At 41.4% G+C, this 23,962-nt stretch overlaps 1 protein-coding gene across 7 annotated transcripts in view; it reads right to left on the reverse strand.

Moving 5' to 3' along the window:
• Positions 1–23,962, reverse strand: part of HEATR5A (HEAT repeat containing 5A) — a 128,136-nt gene that overhangs the window by 68,229 nt on the left and 35,945 nt on the right. For all 7 annotated transcript variants that reach the window (XM_074955815.1, XM_074955818.1, XM_074955814.1 and 4 more), the window contains 6 exons: positions 22,186–22,297; positions 21,123–21,275; positions 17,086–17,185; positions 15,576–15,685; positions 1,451–1,614; positions 1,177–1,352 (listed from right to left, as the gene is read on the reverse strand). In XM_074955815.1, the coding sequence (XP_074811916.1) occupies positions 1,177–1,352; positions 1,451–1,614; positions 15,576–15,685; positions 17,086–17,185; positions 21,123–21,275; positions 22,186–22,297 (815 nt within the window). The remainder of the gene's footprint in view (positions 1–1,176; positions 1,353–1,450; positions 1,615–15,575; positions 15,686–17,085; positions 17,186–21,122; positions 21,276–22,185; positions 22,298–23,962) is intronic.

Genomic DNA, 23,962 nt, shown 5'->3' on the forward strand with positions numbered 1-23,962 from the left:
ACTGCAGCATTCCCAATTTATGCTGGCCAAGACACTGAGATTCAGGACCCCTAAAATGAGCTCTTTTCCTTGCATAGAATTACAGAGCATAATCACTAGCAATCATGCTCATTTCAGGATTAATTGTACAGTATTTTGAAAATGCAAAACATTATAAGTGATACCATTTATCCTCAATCAAATCTTACATATTCTAAGTAAATATTTTATTGTTGTTATATTTTTGTATTTAAAAAATGGAGAATGACTAACAGCACGAAAAAGTGTTGATGTTTTTCATCATTCAACATTCAACACTATCATAAAGCTAAATCAAAACAACTTTTTAAAAAACAGAACAAAGCTTTGTGGCGTCCGTTATGTTCTCGTGTGGTTGCAAATTACTGTTTTAGGGTACGTATTCTTGTTTCTTTTAGACTTTTCAAATGACTTTATTTTCCTTATTACTTTTCTAATTACAATCTTAAAAATATATTTAGCCTGTCATTGTCAAGGATAGAGGATTATATTTTACTGTGATTTCCCACCCTTTCTCCCCGCATGTTCAAGAGCCCTTATAACAATTTGTATGCAATACAATCCTCTCAAGACAAAATTTTATATTTATCTGGAAAAAGAATTGTTAATGTACAGTGTTCAGTATTAAAAGACTACTACTAAGCATGGAAAGAAAACAATCATTAAGAATCGTCCTCCTAAGACATTTTATAATACTTTATACGTTTTCCATCCATGTTTAATTGACAGAGAAACACTGTATCTCATTCACATGCTATGTAACTGTGACACTGTGTACCTTTCCCAGACCTGAAGAACGCTGTGTAAACTTGAAAACTTGTCTCTTTCACCAACAGAAGCTGGTCCAATAAAAGATATTACGTTGCCCATCTTGTCTGTGCAATATAATGGTCCATTTTACTGGTTCTTTCTTTTCAGCAATACCAGTAACTGCAGACTGAGAGCTGAAATTTTCAGACTGTACATAAACTTCAGCCATAAATCTATCTTTTTAGCTCATGAAAATTCCCTTCATAATTCATACCTTCTATAATTCCCTGCATAATTCACACCTCCTATATTCACGAACCTTTAGTCTATATTTTCCATAAGATTTTAAACATTCTGACTCTCTTTAGGCTCTGTTTAACTAATGGTGAATTTAAGTCAATACTTTACCTTTGAGATTCTGCTACATGGGAAAACATAACTCCAAAGAGACGGACTGCAGCACTGATAACAGATAGTGCGGGAGGTAGAGGTTTAGGCACTGAATCACCTTCTGCAGCTTTCTCATAAATTGAATAAGGGTCATACTCCAGGCTTCCTCCAGCTATATTGCTACCTAAGAGGAGCTGCAAAGGCAGAAATATGACAGTAACGTTTCCTGATTAAGTCACAAATCACTGCTAACCCTACTGTTAACTAATTGTTATACTAGTACTGCAAATACCTGCTCTTCAATAAATCTGTGGTCAGTCTCCTGCAAGAAAGGACCAAGTAAAAGAAGATCATCCTGGTGACAGAGAGGTGGAAGCAAGAATGTACAGGCAGCCATTTGGTTATCAGTGGCAGTGAAGTCAGCCACTAGCTCCTTGAGAATAGCACAGAATCTTTCTGCAAAATTAGAGGGACAAAGAAAATAACTTTTATTCAAAATAATGATTAATTACTTCCCACTTGCAGTTTTGTGAACAAGGCATTTATACAGAAAAGCCGATTTACAATCTAAAATATTTCCTAAGACCTCCAACGCAGCAACTTCTTGTGTTTGACAGACTACTGTATTCACATGGAGACCCACTGACTTCACTGGAGCTTGATGTGGGCAAACCAATCCATCTGCACACAAGAAGTTGTGAGATTGGGGGGTCTTAGTTTTTATACAAGGCTAAATGGAATAAAATGCATCCTTTTCAAGTGACTCCAAGCCATTATTCTTCAATATAACTTACTTGGTGTGCAACAGATCAGTTAGCCAGGCTTGTGAAGATAGACAAATGCAAGTCCATGAAGAGATATCAATTTCTCCTATCAATTTTCTAGACATTAGTGCCAAGTTAGAGTGGGATACATTACATGTCCAAATATGAATTCAAATATCTGGGAATTAGATGTTACTTGAAATACTCACCCTGTATTGACTGGGAGGAGAAAATCAAGAGAGACAACAGAAGTAACGGAGAAAGGAAGAGCAGTGGGGAGGAGAATGGACACTAAGAGGAAAGACAGTGCCAGTACCAATGAAGCTAACAGGTAGGTGATACTGGCAGTAACACAGTAGTCCCCAAACTTTCTACCCCATGCCCCTTCATTGTCCCTTTGTGCTCCCCCCCCCGCACCCCTAAGAGCCAGGGCCAGGAGTGGGGCTCGGGGGTGGGGGGGGAATGTGGACAGGGGTAATGGGGCTGAGGCTGGGGCCATAGCAGGGGGCAGGCATGGAGCCTCAGCCAGGGGCCAGGACCGATGGCCAGGGCCCCGGGCCAGCAGCCAGGACCCCAGGCATGGGGCTGGCAGCTGGGGCCAGGGCCAAGAGCAGAACTGGGTGGCGCTCCCTCCATGCTCCCAGTGGGGGCTGGCAAAGGCCCCAGCTGTGCCGTCCTGAAAGTTCCTCTGCGCCCACTTAGGGGGGCACGCCCCACGGTTTGGGGAACTCTGCAGTAGAATGACAGTGTGTGTGAGTGTGTGACACAGAGACAGTGTGTGTGAGACACAGAGACTGAGTGTGTGTCACAGAGAGTGAGAGAGAGTGTGTGTGTGACTGACACACACACACACACACACAGAACAAGTGTGCTGGCGGCTAGGAAAGTTTCTGAGAGATGCCCTGCGCTGTCTCTTTAAGACACTCACTGAAAGCTCTCCTGCTCTGTCCTGAGCCCTGTTGTCTCCCCTTCCCCGCTCAGCAGAGTTGGGGTACGTGGGCAGGGGGTGGGGGAGACAGAGACAGACAGACAGATAGAGACTGTGTGAGCTGGCTGCTGGGGAAATCTCAGAAACAGTGCACTGTCTGTTTAAGAAAGGCACTCAGCCACTCACCCTTCCCCGCAGCAGCTCTGAGTCCTGAGTCAGGCTGTGTCCCCTCTGCCCTGCTCTGCAGAGATGGAGTACAGGAATGGGGAGGGACACCCTAACATCAGCATCCTCCTCCCCTTCCCCTTGGCACAGCCAGCAGGATGGTCGCAGGAGCAGCTGCAGGATGGCGCACCGTGGGGGGAGGGGCACCTGAACACACGCTGTCGGCTGTGCACGCTCTCCTAATCAGCTGGGCAGCCCTTAAATCTATCCTGCACAGCCACTCAAGTGCACAGCTTACAGGCAACACAGGTCATGACTGAAGTCCAGGTATTGAAGGGTATGTGCTGTTCAGGAAAGACAGAAATAAAGGTAAAGGTGGTGGACTAACATTGTATATTAATGATGAGGTAGATTGTAAAGAAATCAGAAGTGAGGGAATGGATAAAACAGAATTTGTTTGGGTCAAAGTCACTTTGGGGAAGAAAGCTACCAGAGGCTTTCCTCAGATAGTACTTGGGGTATGCTACAGACCCCCAGGATCTGATTTGGATATCAACAGAGACCTCTTTAATGTTTTTAATGAAATAAATACTATTGGGAATTGTGTGATTATGTGAGACTAATTTCCCAGATATAGATTGGAGAACAAGTGCTACCAATAATAGTAGGGCCTAGATTTTCCTGGGTGTGATAGCGAACAGATTTCTTCACCAAACTGTCACCAAACCTACAAGAGGTGATGCCATTTTAGGTTTGGTATTGGTGAGTGGCGGATTACTGCTCTACAGTATGGACTCGCTTGTCTCACACAAGGATTATCAATGTACAACTTAATTTCACCATGCGTATTATTTCAGGCACACTTATATCTACTCCTCTACCATGCTTACCAGGTCTCTGCAATATTGCTCCACCCAGTTCACAGAGAGGAAAGAGTAGCAAAGAAATTGCATGATATGTCACATCTACCATTAACTAAAGACTTGTTTAATTCACCACATAGTCGTCTGCCCTCATGATGCCCATTGTGAGTAAGTTTACTCGGTGAGGGATTTATGATAGAGCTTCATGATCCACAGAGAAAGTGACAATCATCTTATCTGGGCCCCTACCCTACATCAACCTGGGTTTTATTTACCATTAAGGCAATGGAGCCTTCTCAATCGGTTTCATACCGAAGATGGTATTTGTGCTGCAGCAGAATTTCAGTAGTGTTTTAGAGACAGTCCACTATGACAAACCATGACACACACTGTTGAGAACTGCAAAATGACTCAACTTCCTGGAGGTCTTTGTGCCTTGAATACTGTTGATAAGAATGCTGTGGCTTGTCTTGACCGGATTGCATACACCAAATAAAAAAATAAATAAATCCGTGAGTAGTGAGGACTTCACAGAAGAACTGGTTGTAGGGGACTACCTTGGTTCAAGTGATCATGAGCTAATTCAGTTCAAACTAACTGGAAGGACAAACAAAAATATATCTGCAACTAGGGTCCTTGATTTCAAAAGAGCAAACGAAAAAATTAAGGGAATTAGTTAGGGAAGTGGACTGGAGTGGAGAACTCAAGGATCTGAATGTGGAGAAGGCTTGGAATTACTTTAAGTCAAAGTTGCAGAAACTATCTGAAGCAAGGGGAAATATTGTAGGGAAGGGCTGCAGATCAAGCTGGATGAGCAAGCATCTCAAACAGGTTATTACAAGAAAGCAGAAAGCCTACAAGGAATGAAAGACAGGAAGAATTGGCAAGGAAAGCTACCTCTCAGAGGTCAGAAACTGTAGGGGAAAAGTGAGAACTGCCAAAACCCTGCAAAGGAAATTAAAATCAATAGTAAATGTTTCTATAGTGATATATAAAAAACAAAAAAAACCCACCAAAGAAAGAAAAAGTGGGACTGCTAAGCACTGAGGATGTGGAGGTTAAAGATAATCTAGGTCAGGGATTCTCAAACTTCATTGCACTTTGACCCTCTTCTGACAATAAAAATTATGACCCCAGGAAGGGGGACTGAAGCCTGAGCCCGCCGGAGCCCCGTCGCCCTACACGGGGGAGTGGGGGTTGGCCAAAAGTCCAAGCCCCACCGTCCCAAGCAGTGAGGTTGTGGGGAGGGGAGGAGGCGCCAAAGTCCAAGTGCTTCAGCCCTGCAACCTGAGCCCTACTCCCCAGGGATGAAGTCTTTGTGCTTCGGCCCCAGCAGATGCAGCTTGGGCTTCGGCTCCAGGCCTCGGGCTTTGGCTCCATGCCCCATGAAGTCTAAACACCAGCCCTGGCGACCCCATTAAAATGGGGTCACTACCCACTTTGGGGTCCTGACCCACAGTTTGAGAACCGCAGATCTAGGTCCAACTCCTAAATGAATACTTTGCCTCAGTTATTAATAAGTGTCATGAGGAGTTTAGGGGTACTGCCACAGTGACTAATGGAAATGAAGATATGGAAGTAGAAATTACCACATCTGATGTGAAAGTCAAACTCAAACAGATTAATGGGACCAAATTGGAGGGCCAGATACTCTCCATCCAAGAATATTACAGGAACTGGCATATGAAATTGCAAGCCCAATAGCACGAATTTTTAATGAATCCATAAACTCGGTCCAATCCTAGGACAGGTATTTTGTTAGCTATTCTTCAATTTTTAAGAAAGGGTGAAAAATGATCTGGGAAACTACAAGCCCGTTAGTTTGACCTCAATTGCATGCAAGATTGTGGAACAAATTTTGAAAGAGAAAGTAGTTAAGGACACAGAGGTAAACAGTAATGGGGATAAAATACAACACAGTTTTACAAAAGGTAGACCATGCCGGACCAACCTGATCTCTTTCTTTGAGAAGATAACTGACTTTTTAGACAAAGGAAATGCAATAGATCTAATCTACCTGGATTTCAGAAAGGCATTTGATACATTTCCACATAGGAAATTATTAGTAAACTGGAGAAGATGAGGAGTAATATGAGAATTGAAAGGTGGATAAGGAATTAGTTAAAGGGGAGGCTACCATGGGTCATACTGAAAGGTGAATTGTCAGCCTGGAGGGAGATTATTAGCATAGTTCCTCAGGGATAGGTCTTGGGACCAATTTTATTTAACATTTTCATGCATGCCCTTGGCACAAAAAGTGGGTGTGCTCTAATAAAATCTGTTGACAACACAAAGTTGGGAGGTTTTGCCAATACAAAGGAGGACCGGAATATCATATTAGAAGAACCGAAGAACCTTGAAAACTGGAGTAATGGAAATGGAATGAAATTTAATAGTGCCAAGTGCAAGGTCATGCACTTAGGGACTAACAATAAGAATTTTTGCTATAAATTGGAGATATATCAGCTGGAAGCGACCAAGGAGAAAGCCCTGGGTGTATTGCTTGATCACAGGATGACTATGAGCAGCCAATATGACACTAATGAAATCCTAGGATCATCAGGTGAGGTATTTCCAGTAAAAGTAGGGAAGTGTTAGTACCATTATACTAGACACTGGTGAGACTTCATCTGGAATACTGTGTGCAGTTCTGGTGTCTCATATTTAAGAAAAATGAATTCAAACTGGAACAGGTGCAGAGAAGGGATATTAAGATGATCAGAGGAGTGGAAAACCTGCCCTATGAAAGGAGACTCAAAGAGCTTGGCTTGTTTAGCCTAACCAAATGAAGGCTGAGGAGAGATGTGATTGCTCTCTATAAATACATGGATGGATAAATAGCAGGGAGGGAGAGAAGTTAAGTGCCAATGTTGACACAAGAACAAATGGATATAAACTGGCCATCAACATTTAGGCTTTAAATTAGGCAAAGGTTTCTAACTATCAGAGGAGTGAAGTTCTAGAACAGTCTTCCAAGGGGAGCAGTGGGGGCAAAAAACTTAACTGACTTCAAGACTGAGCATATAAGTTTATGGAGGGGATGGTAATGATGAGATTGCCTTCAATGGCATGCAGACAAATATTCCCAACAGCCCGTGATGGGACACTAGGTGGGGAGGGCTCTGAGTTACTACAAAGAATTGTTTCCCAGGTGTCTGGTGACTGGGTCTTGCCCACATGCTTAAAGTCCAACTGACCTGGACTGGCAGAGACCCTGAGGTATTTTTACCTTCCTCTGCAACATGGGACATGTGTCACCTTCAGGTTTAAATTAGTGTAAATGCTGAATTCACTATGACTTGAAGTCTTTAAATCAAGATTTGAGGACTTCAGTAACTCAGCCGGAGGTTATGGGTCTATCACAGGAGTGGGCAGGTGAGGTTCTGTGGCCTACAATGTGCAGGAGGTCAGACTAGAGGTTTATGATGGTCCCTTCAGGCCTTAAAGTCTATGAGTGTGGTGATCAGCTATCTGTCCTCCAGCAATATAGATAGCCAAGAAGCGTAGTATATACCCTCATATTTCAGGAGTTTGCGCTTATCAAGAAGAGCATGAATAGACTACAGCAGCAAGTACTATAATGATATTTTGATCAGTAATTTAACCTTTAGGGTATTAAATAATTTTCTTCATTTTATCAGATTAACTTTTAGACAGGTCTTTGCCTCACTGTACATAAAGCACAATGGCACTAAGTATTTAGAATCAGCATATTTTAAGCTATTCAAGTGTCACCACTATAAGAGTATGATTTGGAATAATTTTTCTAGATCGCAGGCCCTGGTTCTCATGGGAGACTTCAATCACCCTGATATCTGCTAGGAGAGCAATACAGCGGTACACAGACAATCCAGGAAGTTTTTGGAAAGTGTAGGGGACAATTTCCCAGTGCAAGTGCTGGAGAAACCAATTAGGGGCAGAGCTCCTCTTGACCTGCTGCTCACAAACTGGGTCGAATTGGTAGGGGAAGCAAAAGTGGACGGGAACTTGGGAGGCAGTGACAATGAGATGGTCAAGTTCAGGATTCTGACACAAGGAAGGAAGGAAAGCAGCAGAATACGGACCCTGGACTTCAGAAAAAGCAGACTTTGACTCCCTCAGGGAACTGATGGGCAGGATCCCCTGGGAAAGTAACATGAAGGGGAAAGAAGTCCAGGAGAGCTGGCTGTATTTTAAAGAATCCTTATTGAGGTTACAGGGACAAACCATCCCGATGTGTAGAAAGAAAAGTAAATATGGCAGGCGACCAGCTTGGCTTAACAGTGAAATCCTTGCTGATCTTAAACACAAACAAGAAGCTTACAAGAAGTGGAAGGTTGGACAAATCACCAGGGAGGAATATAAAAATATTGCTCAAGCATGCAGGAATGAAATCAGAAAGGCCAAATCACACTTGGAGTTGCAGCTAGCAAGAGATGTTAAGACTAACAAGAAGGGTTTCTTCAGGTATGTTAGCAACAAGAAGAAAGTCAAGGAAAGTGTGGGCCCCTTACTGAATGAGGGAGGCACCCTAGTGACAGAGGATGTGGAAAAAGCTAATGTACTCAATGCTTTTTTTGCCTCTGCCTTCACAAACAAGGTCAGCTCCCAGACTACTGCACTGGGCAACACAGCATGGGGAGGAGGTGACCAGCCCTCTGTGGAGAAAGAAGTGGTTCGGGACTATTTAGAAAAGCTAGACAAGCACAAGTCCATGGGGCCGGATGCGCTGCATCCGAGAGTGCTAAAGGAGTTGGTGGATGTGATTGTGGAGCCATTGGCCATTACCTTTGAAAATTCATGGCGATCGGGGGAGGTCCCGGTCGACTGGAAAAAGGCTAATGTAGTGCCCATCTTTAAAAAAGGGAAGGAGGAGAATCCTGGGAACTACAGGCCAGTCAGCCTCACCTCAGTCCCTGGAAAAATCATGGAGCAGGTCCTCAAGGAATCAATTCTGAAGCACTTAGAGGAGAGGAAAGTGATCAGGAACAGTCAGCATGGATTCACCAAGGGCAAGTCCTGCCTGACTAATCTAATTGCCTTCTATGATGAGATAACTGGCTCTGTGGATGAGGGGAAAGCAGTGGACGTGTTGTTCCTTGACTTTAGCAAAGCTTTTGACAAGGTCTCCTGCAGTATTCTTGAGAGCAAGTTAAAGAAGTATGGGCTGGATGAATGGACTATAAGGTGGATAGAACGCTGGCTAGATTGTCGGGCTCAACGGGTAGTGATCAATGGCTCCATGTCTAGTTGGCAGCCGGTATCAAGTGGAGTGCCCCAAAAGTCGGTCCTGGGGCCAGTTTTGTTCAATATCTTCATTAATGATCTGGAGGATGGTGTGGACTGCACCCTCAGCAAGTTTGCAGATGACACTAAACTGGAAGGAGAGGTAGATACGCTGGAGGGTAGGGATAGGATACAGAGGGACCTAGATAAATTAGAGGATTGGGCCAAAAGAAATTTGATGAGGTTCAACAAGGACTAGTGCAGAGTCCTGGATTTAGGATGGAAGAATCCCATGCACCACTACAGACTAGGGACTGAATGGCTAGGCAGCAGTTCTGCAGAAAAGGACCTAGGGGTTACAGTGGACGAGAAGCTGCATATGAGTCAACAGTGTGCCCTGGTTGCCAAGAAGGCCAATGGCATTTTGGGATGTATAAGTAGGGGCATTGCCAGCAGATCAAGGGACGTGATCATTCCCCTCTATTCGAAATTGGTGAGGCCTCATCTGGAGTACTGTGTCCGGTTTTGGGCCCCACACTACAAGAAGGATATGAAAAAATTGGAAAGCGTCCAGCGGAGGGCAACAAAAATGATTAGGGGACTGGAACACATGACTTATGAAGAGAGGCTGGGGGAACTGGAATTGTTTAGTCTGCGGAAGAGAAGAATGAGGGGGCATTTGATAGCTGCTTTCAACTACCTGAAAGGAGGTTCCAAAGAGGATGGATCTATACTGTTCTCAGTGGTAGCAGATGACAGAATGAGGAGTAATGGTCTTAAGTTGCAGTGGGGGAGGTTTAGGTTAGATATTAGGAAAAACTTTTTCACTAGGAGAGTGGTAAAGCACTGGAATGCGTTACCTAGGGAGGTGGTGGAATCTCCTTCCTTAGAAGTTTTTAAGGTCAGGCTTGACAAAGCCCTGGCTGGGATGATTTAGTTGGGAATTGGGTCCTACTTTGAGCAGGGGGTTGGACTAGATGACCTCCTGAAGTCCCTTCCAACCCTGATATTCTATGATTCTGGTGCAATACCATAAAACCAGACTTATGTCAGCTACAGCTACTGTGTTGACAAACACTATCCCAAGTGATCTTAAAGAGATAGTTGACAAAGATGAAGTTTTATATATATATATACATACACACACACACACACACCCCTTATACAGATTACTCCTGAGGGAATTCTCTGCCAAAAAAATAAAAAGTGTGCATCAAAAAAAATTAAAATTCTGCAGAATTCTGCATATTTGGTCAATAAATAAATGTGGAGGCTCCAGCATGGCACTGAGGAGTACAGGCCACGGGCTGCACAGAGGTGGGATATCCCCCTGGAGGCCCCTCCCCCCGGGACATGGACACTGTGAGGTTGCACCCAACCATGACAAGTGCAAGAAACCTGCCCCAGAAACACCCCAGGGTCCTGCCCGTCTATGCCAGATGCACCAAATAGTAAGCGAGAGGGACAGTCTCGCATGCACACCCAGACCTGGTCCCTGATCCAGGTGTACGCAGACAGGCTCAGCCCAGCAGGATCCAAGTGTGGAGGGGCTTAGTGTGGGGGGGATCCAGGTGTGGGGTGAGAGGTGTGGGGCAATCTGGGTGCAGGAGGCTTGATGGGGGGTCTGAATATGGGGGATCTGGATGCACAGGGGCTCACTGAGGGGTTCCGGGTGCAGCAGGAATAGGACTCTGGAGAAGGATCCAGGTGAAGGTGGTTGGGGCTCACCAGGGGTGATTGGGGTGTGTGGGAGGGATGGGGTTCGGGCAGGGGGCTTAGTAGGAGTATCCAGGTGCTGCGAGAGTGGGGCTTAGTGAGGTGGGGATCCAAGTGTGGGGGGCTTGTCGGAGTGGTCCAGGTACAAAGGGGGTGGGGCTTGTTGGGGTGGGGGTTCGAGTGCGGGGGGTCAGCGTGGGATGGTCTGGGTGCAGGGGTGGGGTCTAGAAGGGGGATCTGGAGTGGGGCTCGGTGGGGGGGCTCCAGATGCAGACAGTGAGGCTCAGCAGGATGGGGGCTTGGTGGGAAGTCTGGGTATGGCTGGGTCCAGATGCACGGGGGTTAGTCAGACAAGAGAGCAGTTCCTTGAACATGGACCCCTCCTCCCACAGCTGAGGAGCGATGGGGGAAGGAAGTGTGTGGAAGAGGGTGGAGATTCCTGAAGCTGGGGAAGGTTTCTGGGGGTGGGTCTGATCCAGGCCCCACTGCTCCTTGCAAGGGAAGAGGAAGTCCAGTACTCCCCAACCCAGCAGGGACTAGCAGCTAAGCCCAGTGCAGGGTAGGAGCCACTGGCTGGGGCATCCCCAGCCCCGCCCCCACGGTCATTTACCTCTCTGCCAGCTGCTCCAGGCATGCAAAACAATGTGCCTGCACTGCTGGGGAGGGGTGCGACACCACTCTTGAGGCATCTCTTTGCCTGCCTGTCAGAAGTCATTTTTTGGCCGGAAAGCAAAGAAATCTGCGGGGGAAATGAATTCTGCATGAACGCAGTGGCACAGAATTCCCCCAGGAGTAACAGATATTACATTCAGACCCCCGCCCACCCCCATTTATGAGAACATTAGAATTGCGAAGTCAAACATGCAAAAATTAGGAAATATGTTTTCCTGTGCAACCGTAAAGATAAAAATCTCTAATTAAATGATCACATAGAGTTATTACTCATTCAGTGGCACTGAACTTTCTCAAGATTTTAAAAAAGCAAACTGAAAAAAACTCCATCGTGTGGAACTATAGTGATGCCTACGTAGTTCATTAGGATGGTTGGGACCTTTAGAGTAACTGGCAGCAATAGTAGACTGTTATCCTATAAGTGGACCAGCCAAAAGGGGAAGGCACATATATTTGACTCTTTGATCCTGTTCCCCACTTGTCCCTACCACCCATGCTTTTATTACTTCACCCCTGCTTCTACATATGCTTCAATGACTAATTAACATTTCGATAAATGTCATATTTGTTAACAAAGAATGAAAACCTCCGCCCTTTCAATTAAGGCTTATGCTCACAATAAACATATTCTGAGACACACGAAAGATCTTCAACAAAACCAGGGAACTTCAGATATAAAAGAAGCAAAAACAAAAAATAAAAACACAGCACCATAAGCCCAATTCTTGAATAATCTTTTTCAAATCACCTTTCAAAGGGCTACCCTGCATTTTCTAGCCCCAACCACCTGTCCACGTATTGCCTTTTAAACAATATTATCATAGAATCATAGAATATCAGGGTTGGAAGGGACCCCAGAAGGTCATCTAGTCCAACCCCCTGCTCGAAGCAGGACCAATTCCCAGTTAAATCATCCCAGCCAGGGCTTTGTCAAGCCTGACCTTAAAAACCTCTAAGGAAGGAGATTCTACCACCTCCCTAGGTAACGCATTCCAGTGTTTCACCACCCTCTTAGTGAAAAAGTTTTTCCTAATATCCAGTCTAAACCTCCCCCATTGCAACTTGAGACCATTACTCCTCGTTCTGTCATCTGCTACCATTGAGAACAGTCTAGAGCCATCCTCTTTGGAACCCCCTTTCAGGTAGTTGAAAGCAGCTATCAAATCCCCCCTCATTCTTCTCTTCTGCAGACTAAACAATCCCAGCTCCCTCAGCCTCTCTTCATAAGTCATGTGCTCTAGACCCCTAATCATTTTTGTTGCCCTTCGCTGGACTCTCTCCAATTTATCCACATCCTTCTTGTAGTGTGGGGCCCAAAACTGGACACAGTACTCCAGATGAGGCCTCACCAGTGTCGAATAGAGGGGAACGATCACGTCCCTCGATCTGCTCGCTATGCCCCTACTTATACATCCCAAAATGCCATTGGCCTTCTTGGCAACAAGGGCACACTGCTGACTCATATCCAGCTTCTCGTCCACTGTCACCCCTAGGTCCTTTTCCGCAGAACTGCTGCCTAGCCATTCGGTCCCTAGTCTGTAGCGGTGCATTGGATTCTTCCATCCTAAGTGCAGGACCCTGCACTTATCCTTATTGAACCTCATCAGATTTCTTTTGGCCCAATCCTCCAATTTGTCTAGGTCCTTCTGTATCCTATCCCTCCCCTCCAGCGTATCAACCACTCCTCCCAGTTTAGTATCATTTGCAAATTTGCTGAGAGTGCAATCCACACCATCCTCCAGATCATTTATGAAGATATTGAACAAAACCGGCCCCAGGACCGACCCCTGGGGCACTCCACTTGACACCGGCTGCCAACTAGACATGGAGCCATTGATCACTACCCGTTGAGCCCGACAATCTAGCTAGCTTTCTACCCACCTTATAGTGCATTCATCCAGCCCATACTTCCTTAACTTGCTGACAAGAATACTGTGGGAGACCGTGTCAAAAGCTTTGCTAAAGTCAAGAAACAATACATCCACTGCTTTCCCTTCATCCACAGAACCAGTAATCTCATCATAAAAGGCGATTAGATTAGTCAGGCATGCCAATGCCAATGCAGAATAACTGAAAATTGAAAGACGGAAGAAAAGTTGATCTATTTCTAGCTGTTCATCTTTGTCTCATTAAGAAAAACAGAACTGAATGAATGCCTCCCATTTCACAACTGGTTTAGACAGTACTACACAGGAACCATAAAAAGGAGGACAAGAAGTGCCATTATGAGCTGCTTGACAAAAAGTATTGTTTTCAGACCATACAAAATATACAGAAATATAAAAGACAAAAAGGAAACTATGAATTGCTACAAGTTTCTCATCCTTCGTGCTTGCCTGAGCCATGAAAAAAGCAACACAATGCAAAACAGAAGTACAATATCACCGAGCACTTTCCAACACATAAAACTGGTTTAACCAGAAATCACATTGTTTTCAGACATATTTAATTTTTAAAAAAACCGCAAATCTTTAACATGTCTATCAGGAAATATTAAACATTAAATATTTGCAGAGAGGTAATATAAAGAAAAATCTATCACAGAAAGAAAAACATCTCTGTAGTTAGCTTCTCCGTAAAACATATTTTGCTTCATTAGATAAAAAATATAGCTAATGGTATTAAAATCCAAAGGACTTGGAAAATAAACTACTCCATATCCTAACCTTTATATTTCCATATTATCGTGTTCCAAGTGGATAAACAGCTTCAGGACGACAACTGTCAGGAAGAATTACTTTTATATATTTCTTCTGCATGAGCTCAAGACATAATAGGTTTCAGGCTTTTGCAGTGTCTTTAGCAATGTGACTACTGATTTGAATACGTCTTTTGATGCGTTTTGTTTGTTAGTTCTAGATCGCTGCAACATCAACATGGGGTGGGCACTGCACTTCCACTACTCTATTCAGGCCTAAACACGTCAGATGCTATTACATTGCCTATTTTTCAGTTGCATTAAATAATCCCCAAATATTACAAAGAAAAATAAAATTTTAATTCTATAAAGTTTTGCTCCTTCAGTAAAATTAACGAAAAGGGAAATAAGTAGCTCATCTTTTGTCTTTTTAACTCCATTCACAAATGTGTATTATACCATGTCTCCAGTATAACAACTTAAAATGAGATGACGATGATTTATCCTTCTAAAAGTTTGGTTAGCTGGTACCGCTCGATGGAGCGGATTATATTAAGGTGAGAAATCCCTTCAGGATTTTGAGGTCACAGCAAAATGCAGATGGCAGAGAGGTGAATGCTCCCCTCTGCCCTGGAGAAATGTCTCACTCTCCAGCTCTCAGTTGCCTAACACTCCAGCTCTACCTTCCAGGTCACGAAATGACTATTACAATGAATTTGTGCACTTTCCACACTTAATTCTGTTGCAAACTAAATTAATGGTAACATTAAAAAATAAAAACAAAAACTCTGCACACAAAAGAAAAAATTCAAAGACAGAAGTTTTAATTGGATTAATTAAAATGAGCAGTCTGGTACGAAGCTATTCAAGTTATTATTGACTTTTAACAATCAGGTTAAAATGCTGCTAATTATGTCTTGCAATGGAAGAGTCAGTCTGTTTTAAGATTCAGCTATTACACATTTGAGGTAAAATTTAGGTCCAGCAATCTACAGGGCCCAGATTAATACATTTGTAATGTCATGGCCTAGTCAGAGCAATTCAAAGTAAATTAAACCTATTTTAATAGATGTGCAATTCGTTTATATTGAAGTTATTCCTCCGGGATTTACTAATTTTATTTTTCAGTGAGTCCTATCACAGTGAGTGAACTCTAATGTTAAATTAAAATTATAAAGGTTGCCTATCTTCAATTTTCTAGAAATTCAGGACAAAATTATAGCTTTCTAATAGAAGGAAAGGGTGATCCTAAACGTTTAAGTGTGTTGCAAACAGGAAACTGAAAACAGCGTGGCTTCAATGCAATTCTGTGAAATGTGAATTTGGAAAATATAACAATGGGCACTTCAGAAAAAAGATGAAAACAAATCTTGCTAGTTGTACACTTGTTATTAAAGTGAAAACTCACAAATGAACCCTTAGTATTTATCACTTAAAACTGTATTTCTTGGTAAGAAAATACATACCTTCGTAAGTCTTTGGGGGCAATAAAGCCAATAATTCATAAAGTCTGTGCCTGTAAGTCATTGCTGGTGTTTTTAAAGCATTTCCATACATTTTATGTATCGAAGGGAGCCTTGAAAAAATACAGAAGACACATGACATATGTTAAAGAGAGATACAGGGTTATGTCACAATTTTCAGTTACAGATTTGCTTTAATTTGTACTGTAATTCGTATTCACCACCCTTGAGGCTACATACATTAGAGATGCTGCCTAATTTGCAATGTCAACATACCAACAAGCAGCTTACATTTCTATTAACTCATGAAACCCTGGTTTCCTATTCCCAAGCTGTATTTTTATGCACTACTGTAGAAATATGAAAAGCTTTTATATTGTCTTGTACTTTACATGTCTTTCTTGCAGTTAACCTTTTTGTAGTTTTGTCCCACCATGGTCTAGCTTAGATCCAAAAGCTATTAGACATTAATGATCTCGAGTGACAGAACAGTTAAAATACTGAACACAAAGGAGGGGAAAAAAACAACTTTGACGTTGAAGAACAACATAAATACAAAAAGTGTCCATTTATAAACCATTTCTGTCTCTAGAGTAATTTTGCACTGAGTATATATTTGTTTTACGAAATGGAACAGATGCACACATAAATACTATCCTGCTATGTGTGTAAACAGCACACAAAAATGTTATCCAGGTATGTGCATAAACAAGAAAATGTCACTATTAGTGTTGTACTTGATTGCAAAAACAATAAAAAATAAAAATATTGCGGACAAACATGGTGTCAGACGGAAAAAAAAAGTTATTTCATGTTTTGTTTCTTAGCATGACATGCAACACACAAGACATAGGGCTTGTATTTAGAGCCCTGTGCAGATACAAAATTTGTATTTGCAGCCGTTCTGCAAAAATGGTCTGTGGATATCTGCAAATTTGTAGGGCTCTACTTGTCTTCATTACAACAGTTATCTTGAGTAACTGGAGCTAGCCTAGCGTGAGTGAGAGCATGAGAGCAACCACAATGAGAAACACTCAAGCTACACAAAGTAATTTGATTAGCATCTGAGTAATTGGATTAGCCACTGAAGAGTAACTGTAGCTTGAATTGCTGCATCCCCACTGCATTATTAGCTCTAGCATCAGCTGTACTGGAACTTCAACTTCTAAACCTACAGCCCTAACCCTCACTCATGATGGGCCAGATAACTTGATCTTAAAACACCATGTAACATGAGCTAGAAATTTGTGTGTGTGTGTACATGAGTCGAGTTAGGCACAGAACTAGAATTATAGCTTGAGCTAGCAGTACAGTGAAGACAAGCCCATAGTACTGTACCAGTTTATTTACATCACTGCTATAGCTTTTGTACCCTGTAAGATAACACTTTAAAAGTCTATTTATCTGTCTAAACAATCCATCATATCAGGAAGATACCAGAGAAATATTCTACAGCACTTTCTAACATAAAATTACGGCTTACTTTCATTTAAAAACATAATGATGCATTTACCGTGTCAATAAATCCACAGCACATGGGAGGGGAGGAAGTAGTCTCTGAATAACTTCATCAGTAAGAAGACCACCACAATAGGAAACAAAGGTTTTGATAGCTAAAAAAAGAAACGGATTGTAACTTAGTAGAATTTATTTAACTGAAAATTACATACAATTATCGCATGGCTCATTTCAAAATAGAGCAAATAGAAAAAATACTTATAGCACTATTGACCTAGGATTTTAAAGACAAATAGAAAAAAATAACTGATTAAAATGGAAACTGCATGTTTTCAGCACCTCTAAAAGTCAGGCCACATATTTTGGCAGCATAAGCTGCATCTCCACTGGGGATGGTGATAATTGGAAAACCCTTTCCAGTGTAGACAAGGACTTAGGTTTCTAACTGACCACGTCACTTTCGAAAATTAGTTTCTACACCTCTGTCAAATTTGACAGGAGAGAAAAATGTCCAATACATTAGTATTTAAAAATCCTCAAGTAAATAACTTCTTCCCCAGCCAATGTGTATTTCCAAAGATTCTCATTCACTACTTAGCGACATCATTTTGCAATATTACAAATTTTTATTAATTTTATTTGAAGCAAAGCACCTAATTAAGTAGGCTTACAAACTAATATGCTTTTGTTCTGGGAAAACATTTTTAAAGGACATGAATAAAATTCAGTCAAGAACACATATCTCCCAGGCCATATCTGTATCTTGTAGCTTCATCTTGCACAACATTTCCAAGATCTAACCTCTTCTCTGTGCCCATACCACTAAAAATCTTGTCCAAATCTGATCATCTCATGCATTGACTTTTGTTATCTCCTCCTCTATGTCCTGGATGCCTGCAACCTTGTCCCCCTTCAAGTTCATTCAAGATGCAGCCACTAAAATAATCTTCCTGGCTTGTCATTTGGACTACATCAGCATTCTCTTTAAGTCCTTCCCCACACTGCCTTCTTTTCCCACGGCATCAAACACAAACTTCTTGCGTCACTTTCTAAGCTTAGTCCTAACTAGAGCTTAAAGTAGTCTGAAATAAGGGGACTTCCACCATCCCCACATATGCCCATCCCCCTGTCTAGCAATTAATTCTGACCCTCCAGCCCCCTTATCAGTTTTGTTCCCTCCAGTCCCCGATCTGTTCCATCTCCACACCTGTTTTTTCCCCCTCCAGACCCAATCTGTTCTGCTCCCCAGCCTCACCTCCTCTTCCTCCAGGTCTTGGGGTTTTTCATCCCCACCTCCCAGGTCTGTGGGAGCCTGCAGCTGGATCCCCTCTCTCCCTTCCCTAGAAGGCTGGATGTTGTCCAGAGGGAGCAAGACGAGAAGCAGAGGTGCCATCCCATCACTCAGCAGAGGAAGAAGTGAAGGGGAAAGAGAGACTAGAGCCGCTCTGAGCTGCTGGGCTCTTTCTGTTCCCTCCTCCCCGCCACGCCCCGACCCCCAGGTTGGGTTGTTGGGGAGGGGGGGGGGGGAGGGGAGAAGAGAGCTCCACCTGCTTCTTGTTCCCATGCAGTGGGTAAGTGAGAAAAACAGCCAAACAGATGGTATTAATAATGTGCACCCCTGAGCAATACAGGCTTGCCTCTTACAATTTTTATATCCTGGGCCTGCAGGTTATTTTGACCTGCTGCACTTTTAAAGCACTGGTCCAAATCTACCTATTCAACTTATTATTTATAATAATCACTCATTATTTATCATTCCTCGCCTTGGCTCTGCTGCCAGATAGCCTGAATCTCCCAACTTCTCCACTTCTCTGACAAGCACTTCCATTGTTTCTCCCATGACTTTCAAGTAGAAGAAACTCCCAGTCAAAATCTCTACAGCCACCACCAAATTCTTCCTCAAAACTTCTCTTTAATAAGGCTGTTGATTAATCACAGTTAATACACGCGATTAACTCAAAAAAAATTAATCGCGATTAATCACAGTTTTAATCGCACTGTTAAACAATAGAATACCAACTGAAATTTATTAAATATTTTGGGTGTTTTTCTACATTTTCATATACATTGTATTCTGTGTTGTAATTGAAATCAAAGTGTATATTATTTTTTATTACAAATATTTGCACTGTAAAAATTATAAAAGAAATAGTAGTTTTCAATTCACCTCATACAAGTACTGTAGTGCAATCTCTTTCCCATGAACGTGCAAGTTACAAATGTAGATTTTTTTTTGTTACATAACTACACTCAAAAAGAAAACAATGTAAAACTTTGGGGCAAGAAGTCCACTCAGTCCTAGTCCTTGTTCAGCCAATCGCTCAGACAAACAAGTTTGTTTACATTTACAGGAGATAATGCTGCCCTCTTCTTAGCTACATCACCAGAAAGTGAGAACAGGCATTTGCATGGCACTTCTGTATTCGGCATTGCAAGATATTTACGTGCCAGATATGCTAAACATTTGTATGTCCCTTCATGCTTTTGGCACCATTCCAGAGGACATGCTTGCATGTTGATGACGCTCCTTAAAAAAATAATGCATTAATTAAATTTGTGATTGAACTCCTTGCAGGAGAATTTTATGTCCCCTGCTTTGGTTTACCCACATTCTGTCATATATTTCATGTTATAGCAGTCTCAGACGATGACCCAGCACACGTTGTTCATTTTAAGAACATTTTCACTGCAGATCTGACAAAATGCAAAGAAGGTACCAATGTGAGATTTCTAAAGATAGCTACAGCACTCGACCTAAGGTTTAAGAATCTGATGTGCCTTCCAAAATCTGAGAGGAATGAGGTGTGAAGCATGCTTTCAGATGTCTTAAAAGAGCAACACTCCGATGCGGAAACTACAGAACCCGAACCACCAAAAAAGAAAATCAACCTTCTGCTGGTGGCATCTGACTCAGATAATGAAAATGAACATGCATCAGTCTGCACTGTTTTGGATTGTCATCAGCATGGACACATGTCCCCTGGAATGGTGGTTGCAGCATGAAGGGACATATGAATCTTTAGAGCATCTGGCACATAAATATCTTGCAATGCCAGCTACAAAAGTGCCATGAGAATACGTCTTCTCACTTTCAGGTGACATTGTAAACAAGAAGCGAGCAGCGTTATCTCCCGTAAATGTAAACTTGTTTGTCTGAGCGATTGGCTGAACAAGAAGTAGGACTGAGTGGACTTGCAGACTCTAAAATTTTACATTGTTTTATTTATGAATGCAGTTATTTTCTGTACAAAATTCTACATTTGTAAGTTCAACTTTCACGATAAAAAGATTGCACTACAGTACTTCTATTAGGTGAACTGAAAAATACTATTTCTTTTTTTTTTTTTTTTTACAGTGCAAATACTTGTAATCAAAAAATAAATATAAAGTGAGCACTGTACACTTTGTATTCTGTGTTGTAATTGAAATCAATATATTTGAAAATGTAGAAAACATCCAAAAATATTTAAATAAATGGTATTCTATTAACAGTGCGGTTGTGTGATTAATCGCAATTATTTTAATCACTTGATTAATTGAGATTAATGTTTTTAATTGCTTACATCCCTACTCTTTAATAATGCGTGTAGAAAACTGTAACCTGATAACAAGCAAGCAGGTGGTGAGTTGTATATCCTGCTACTCCCCGCCCCATTATATTTGTTACCCCATCCTCTCCACCCCAACCTAGCCCACGTTTCTCTCATCCACCTATTATATCTTGTCTTGTAGAATATAAGCTATTTGGGGAAGAGACTCTCATTTATCAGATATTTGTAAAGTACCTAGGATAACAGGGTCCAACCTGATTGAGGCCATTAGGTGTTATTGCAACATAAATAAAAAATAATAAAAAGATTCGCAAAAGTTATTACATTGGTTGTTGTTTTGGAAATAAAACATCAGGATGAGAAAAAAATATCCACCACAAGGGTTACCAACATAATCCAACAGACACACACACACACACACAGTCTATTATGAAGGTAATTGAAAACAAGCATAAATTCTGCACTGATGGTTTTCTTTATGATGTCTGAAGGACAAATAATCAGAGAGAGAGAGAGAGAGAATATGCGAAACTTTGCTTACCACAGAGAGCACCAGCACGGCCTTCCAATGTCACTTGCCATGTAAATGAATCTCCCCGAGTCCTCTCTGTTTCTAGATCTTTAGGAGATAGTGGAAAGACACACTTCCACAGTAATAGCATTCTTGGGAGATAGTGCTGGACAACAGCAGGACCTGTAAGTTTTAACAACAGCCAATTACAAATCTGAGGAACCCAAAAGGTAAAATATTAAATCAGCTTGCCTATGTTCAAAAAGGTCTCTACTGTTTCCTCCACCCATCCTTGCATTATTCCTTAACCTACTGCCACTGTGCCCCATTTTGTACAGAAGAACATGCCCACTGTTATTGTTAAGGTTGTGTCTCCCAAATTCATTATAAACCTGTTATTTAGCTTTAGCCAAAGTTTGTCATATGTGGACTCAGCTGAGGAACAACATAAAAGAAAAAAAATTCATTTGGTGGAGATGTTCAGAAATGCAAAATTTCTGAGCACAGGTTGGTGTATAGAGATCTCTCTCTTAACACAGGGAAATAGAGGATTGGTGGACAGAACTAACAGGTTCAAATGTTGAAAGGAGGCAAGGAACATGCAAAGAGACACAAAAAGACTTAGTGAGGGCTTGAACAATGATTTAAATATCAGGGTCAATACTCTGACAATATTAAGCATGATTAGAGTTCAATAACATTTCATGTGCCTGACAGATTCAGTGAGGATCTTGATATACTCCTCATCTTGCCCTGACACACATATTATACCAAACAATTTTGAACATTTACAGTCATGACATAAAATGTTATTGGACTAATCTTGCAAATTATCTTTCATATTTAAGTAGTACTGGTCCAATCCTGCCATTGTTCTGCAGGCAGAACTCCCACTAAGTTAACGGTAAGTTTTAAGGTAACAAACAATGCTTTTATGCATCTTTTCTTATCAGAGATTTAAATTTATGTTAATTATTTTTACTATGAAATATTAAAGGCAAATGAAGGACCACAAGTATTAAAACTAGTCATATGGATTTACCAAAAGACATACTTTAATTTACTCTTATATGTACTTTAAGAAACCTATTACCTAATGTCATAAGAGAAGCTACCAACAGCCATCCAGCCTGCGTTCGTTGTATTGAAATGCGACTATTTTGAGAAGCAGAACACAGTAAATCCTCTGCTACTGTCATGATTACCTATTCAAAATTTGAAAAACAAAAAGCATCACTACCTTTGTAATTGTACACAGAAATCAAATACAACTTGAAGAAAAAATGCTAATGATTATTTCTAATAATTTAGGGCCTGATTTTGCCAGGCTACAGGACGGAACTATTCAGGGGACAGGCTGGCTTGGTGTGTAAGCAGATCAAGAGAAATGTTGTGCCCCAGTACAGCAAGTTCACTAGGGCCCTGGTACAATGCCCTCCCTCCCACCCCCACTGTGTGCAAGGACAAAAACCAAGTACTACCCTCATCCCACTTCTATAGGAGCAGTACTATTCCCTATTCTCAGGGAGTCTCTTCCACAGATGAAACTGGTGTTGGAATTAGTTAAGGGTTTTAACCATCTTATATAATTTCTACCTTGGACTAGTGGAAGTTTTGGCAGAATGGATATATGGATAAGTAAATTTTATTTTGTACAGTGGTTAGTCACCTAAAGGCATAGGAAGGTGTTAACTCAGTTTAGTCTGTGGTAAGTGAATGTCCTTCCAGGAAACTTATTTATAACACAGTGAGCAAAGCAACAGATCTGTGGATGTACTGCCAATTAGTTTTATAAAAGAAGATCATTTTCTTTGGCAAAACGTAGTGAGCTTCAGTTGTATTGTGGACTAACACAGCCTTTTCTTACTCAACAATGCAGTTGTGATGTTCATGGGAAAGGGAAAAATAATGGTAACCTGCCAACTTAGCATACTTGCAAGTCAGGCCAGAGTTATACAAGCTTTAATCTTCAGAGGAAGTTTCATTGGCTTCAGCCAGAATGGACTGATTTACAATTCTGAATACATAACTGGTCTCAAGAAGTTTACTCTTAAATTACAGTCTCCCTCCTCTTTCCAATTTCTCTAAGCCAAAGCTCTTTAGAATCAACCTTCATTCCAAGAAGCAATAGTGATATGTGGTGGGCAGACCTCAATCTTAATGCAAAAATATTCATAAAATTATTATAATTTACATTAATATTAGGTTGTTAAAAACTTGTTTGCATCTTTATTGAATGAATATTTATAACTACAAATATGTTATAGCCAGGATGCTTGAAAATATAACAATATCTGGGTTAGTTTAGTTACTTATATTCAGGCTGGTTAAAGAAATTCAAGGAGGTGTCTGTTTCTGTCTCCCACGAGCAAGCAAACATCCAGAAGATAGCCCTCCTTAGCCATAAAACCATGCTTATTAGCTTTAAGAGTGTTATTCAAACTCAGGAAAGCTGCATTTTAAACTTTACCTTGCTTTAACTTTTATACTATTTTCCTTTGTGCTATGTTTAAAAGATATACTGGTTATTGAAATCTGTGCTTTGTACAAAATATTTAATAGTAGTCTAATTGCTGTAACAAATTGTAACTAAGTAGCTTAGGTAAAGAAACAGACCTTAAGAGTGTCTTATCTAGACCAAGACACCAATTAAAATAAAAAAAAAATGACTGTGAAAAGGAATGTATGGTTGTATTGTCAGACCAATAAATCCAGGTGTAAAGTCATTTGTTTGTTTTTTTATTTCCTCATGGAAAAACTTCTAAGTAAACCCATACAAAGAATCCTAGAAGTATTTCTTGCTGAAATGAATTTCATAATCTCTAAAAACTTCATTCATAAAAGCATTGAGGAAAAACACTATAGTTGGA

Source organism: Natator depressus, chromosome 6, assembly GCF_965152275.1.
Source record: "Natator depressus isolate rNatDep1 chromosome 6, rNatDep2.hap1, whole genome shotgun sequence".
Lineage (NCBI taxonomy): Eukaryota > Metazoa > Chordata > Testudines > Cheloniidae > Natator > Natator depressus.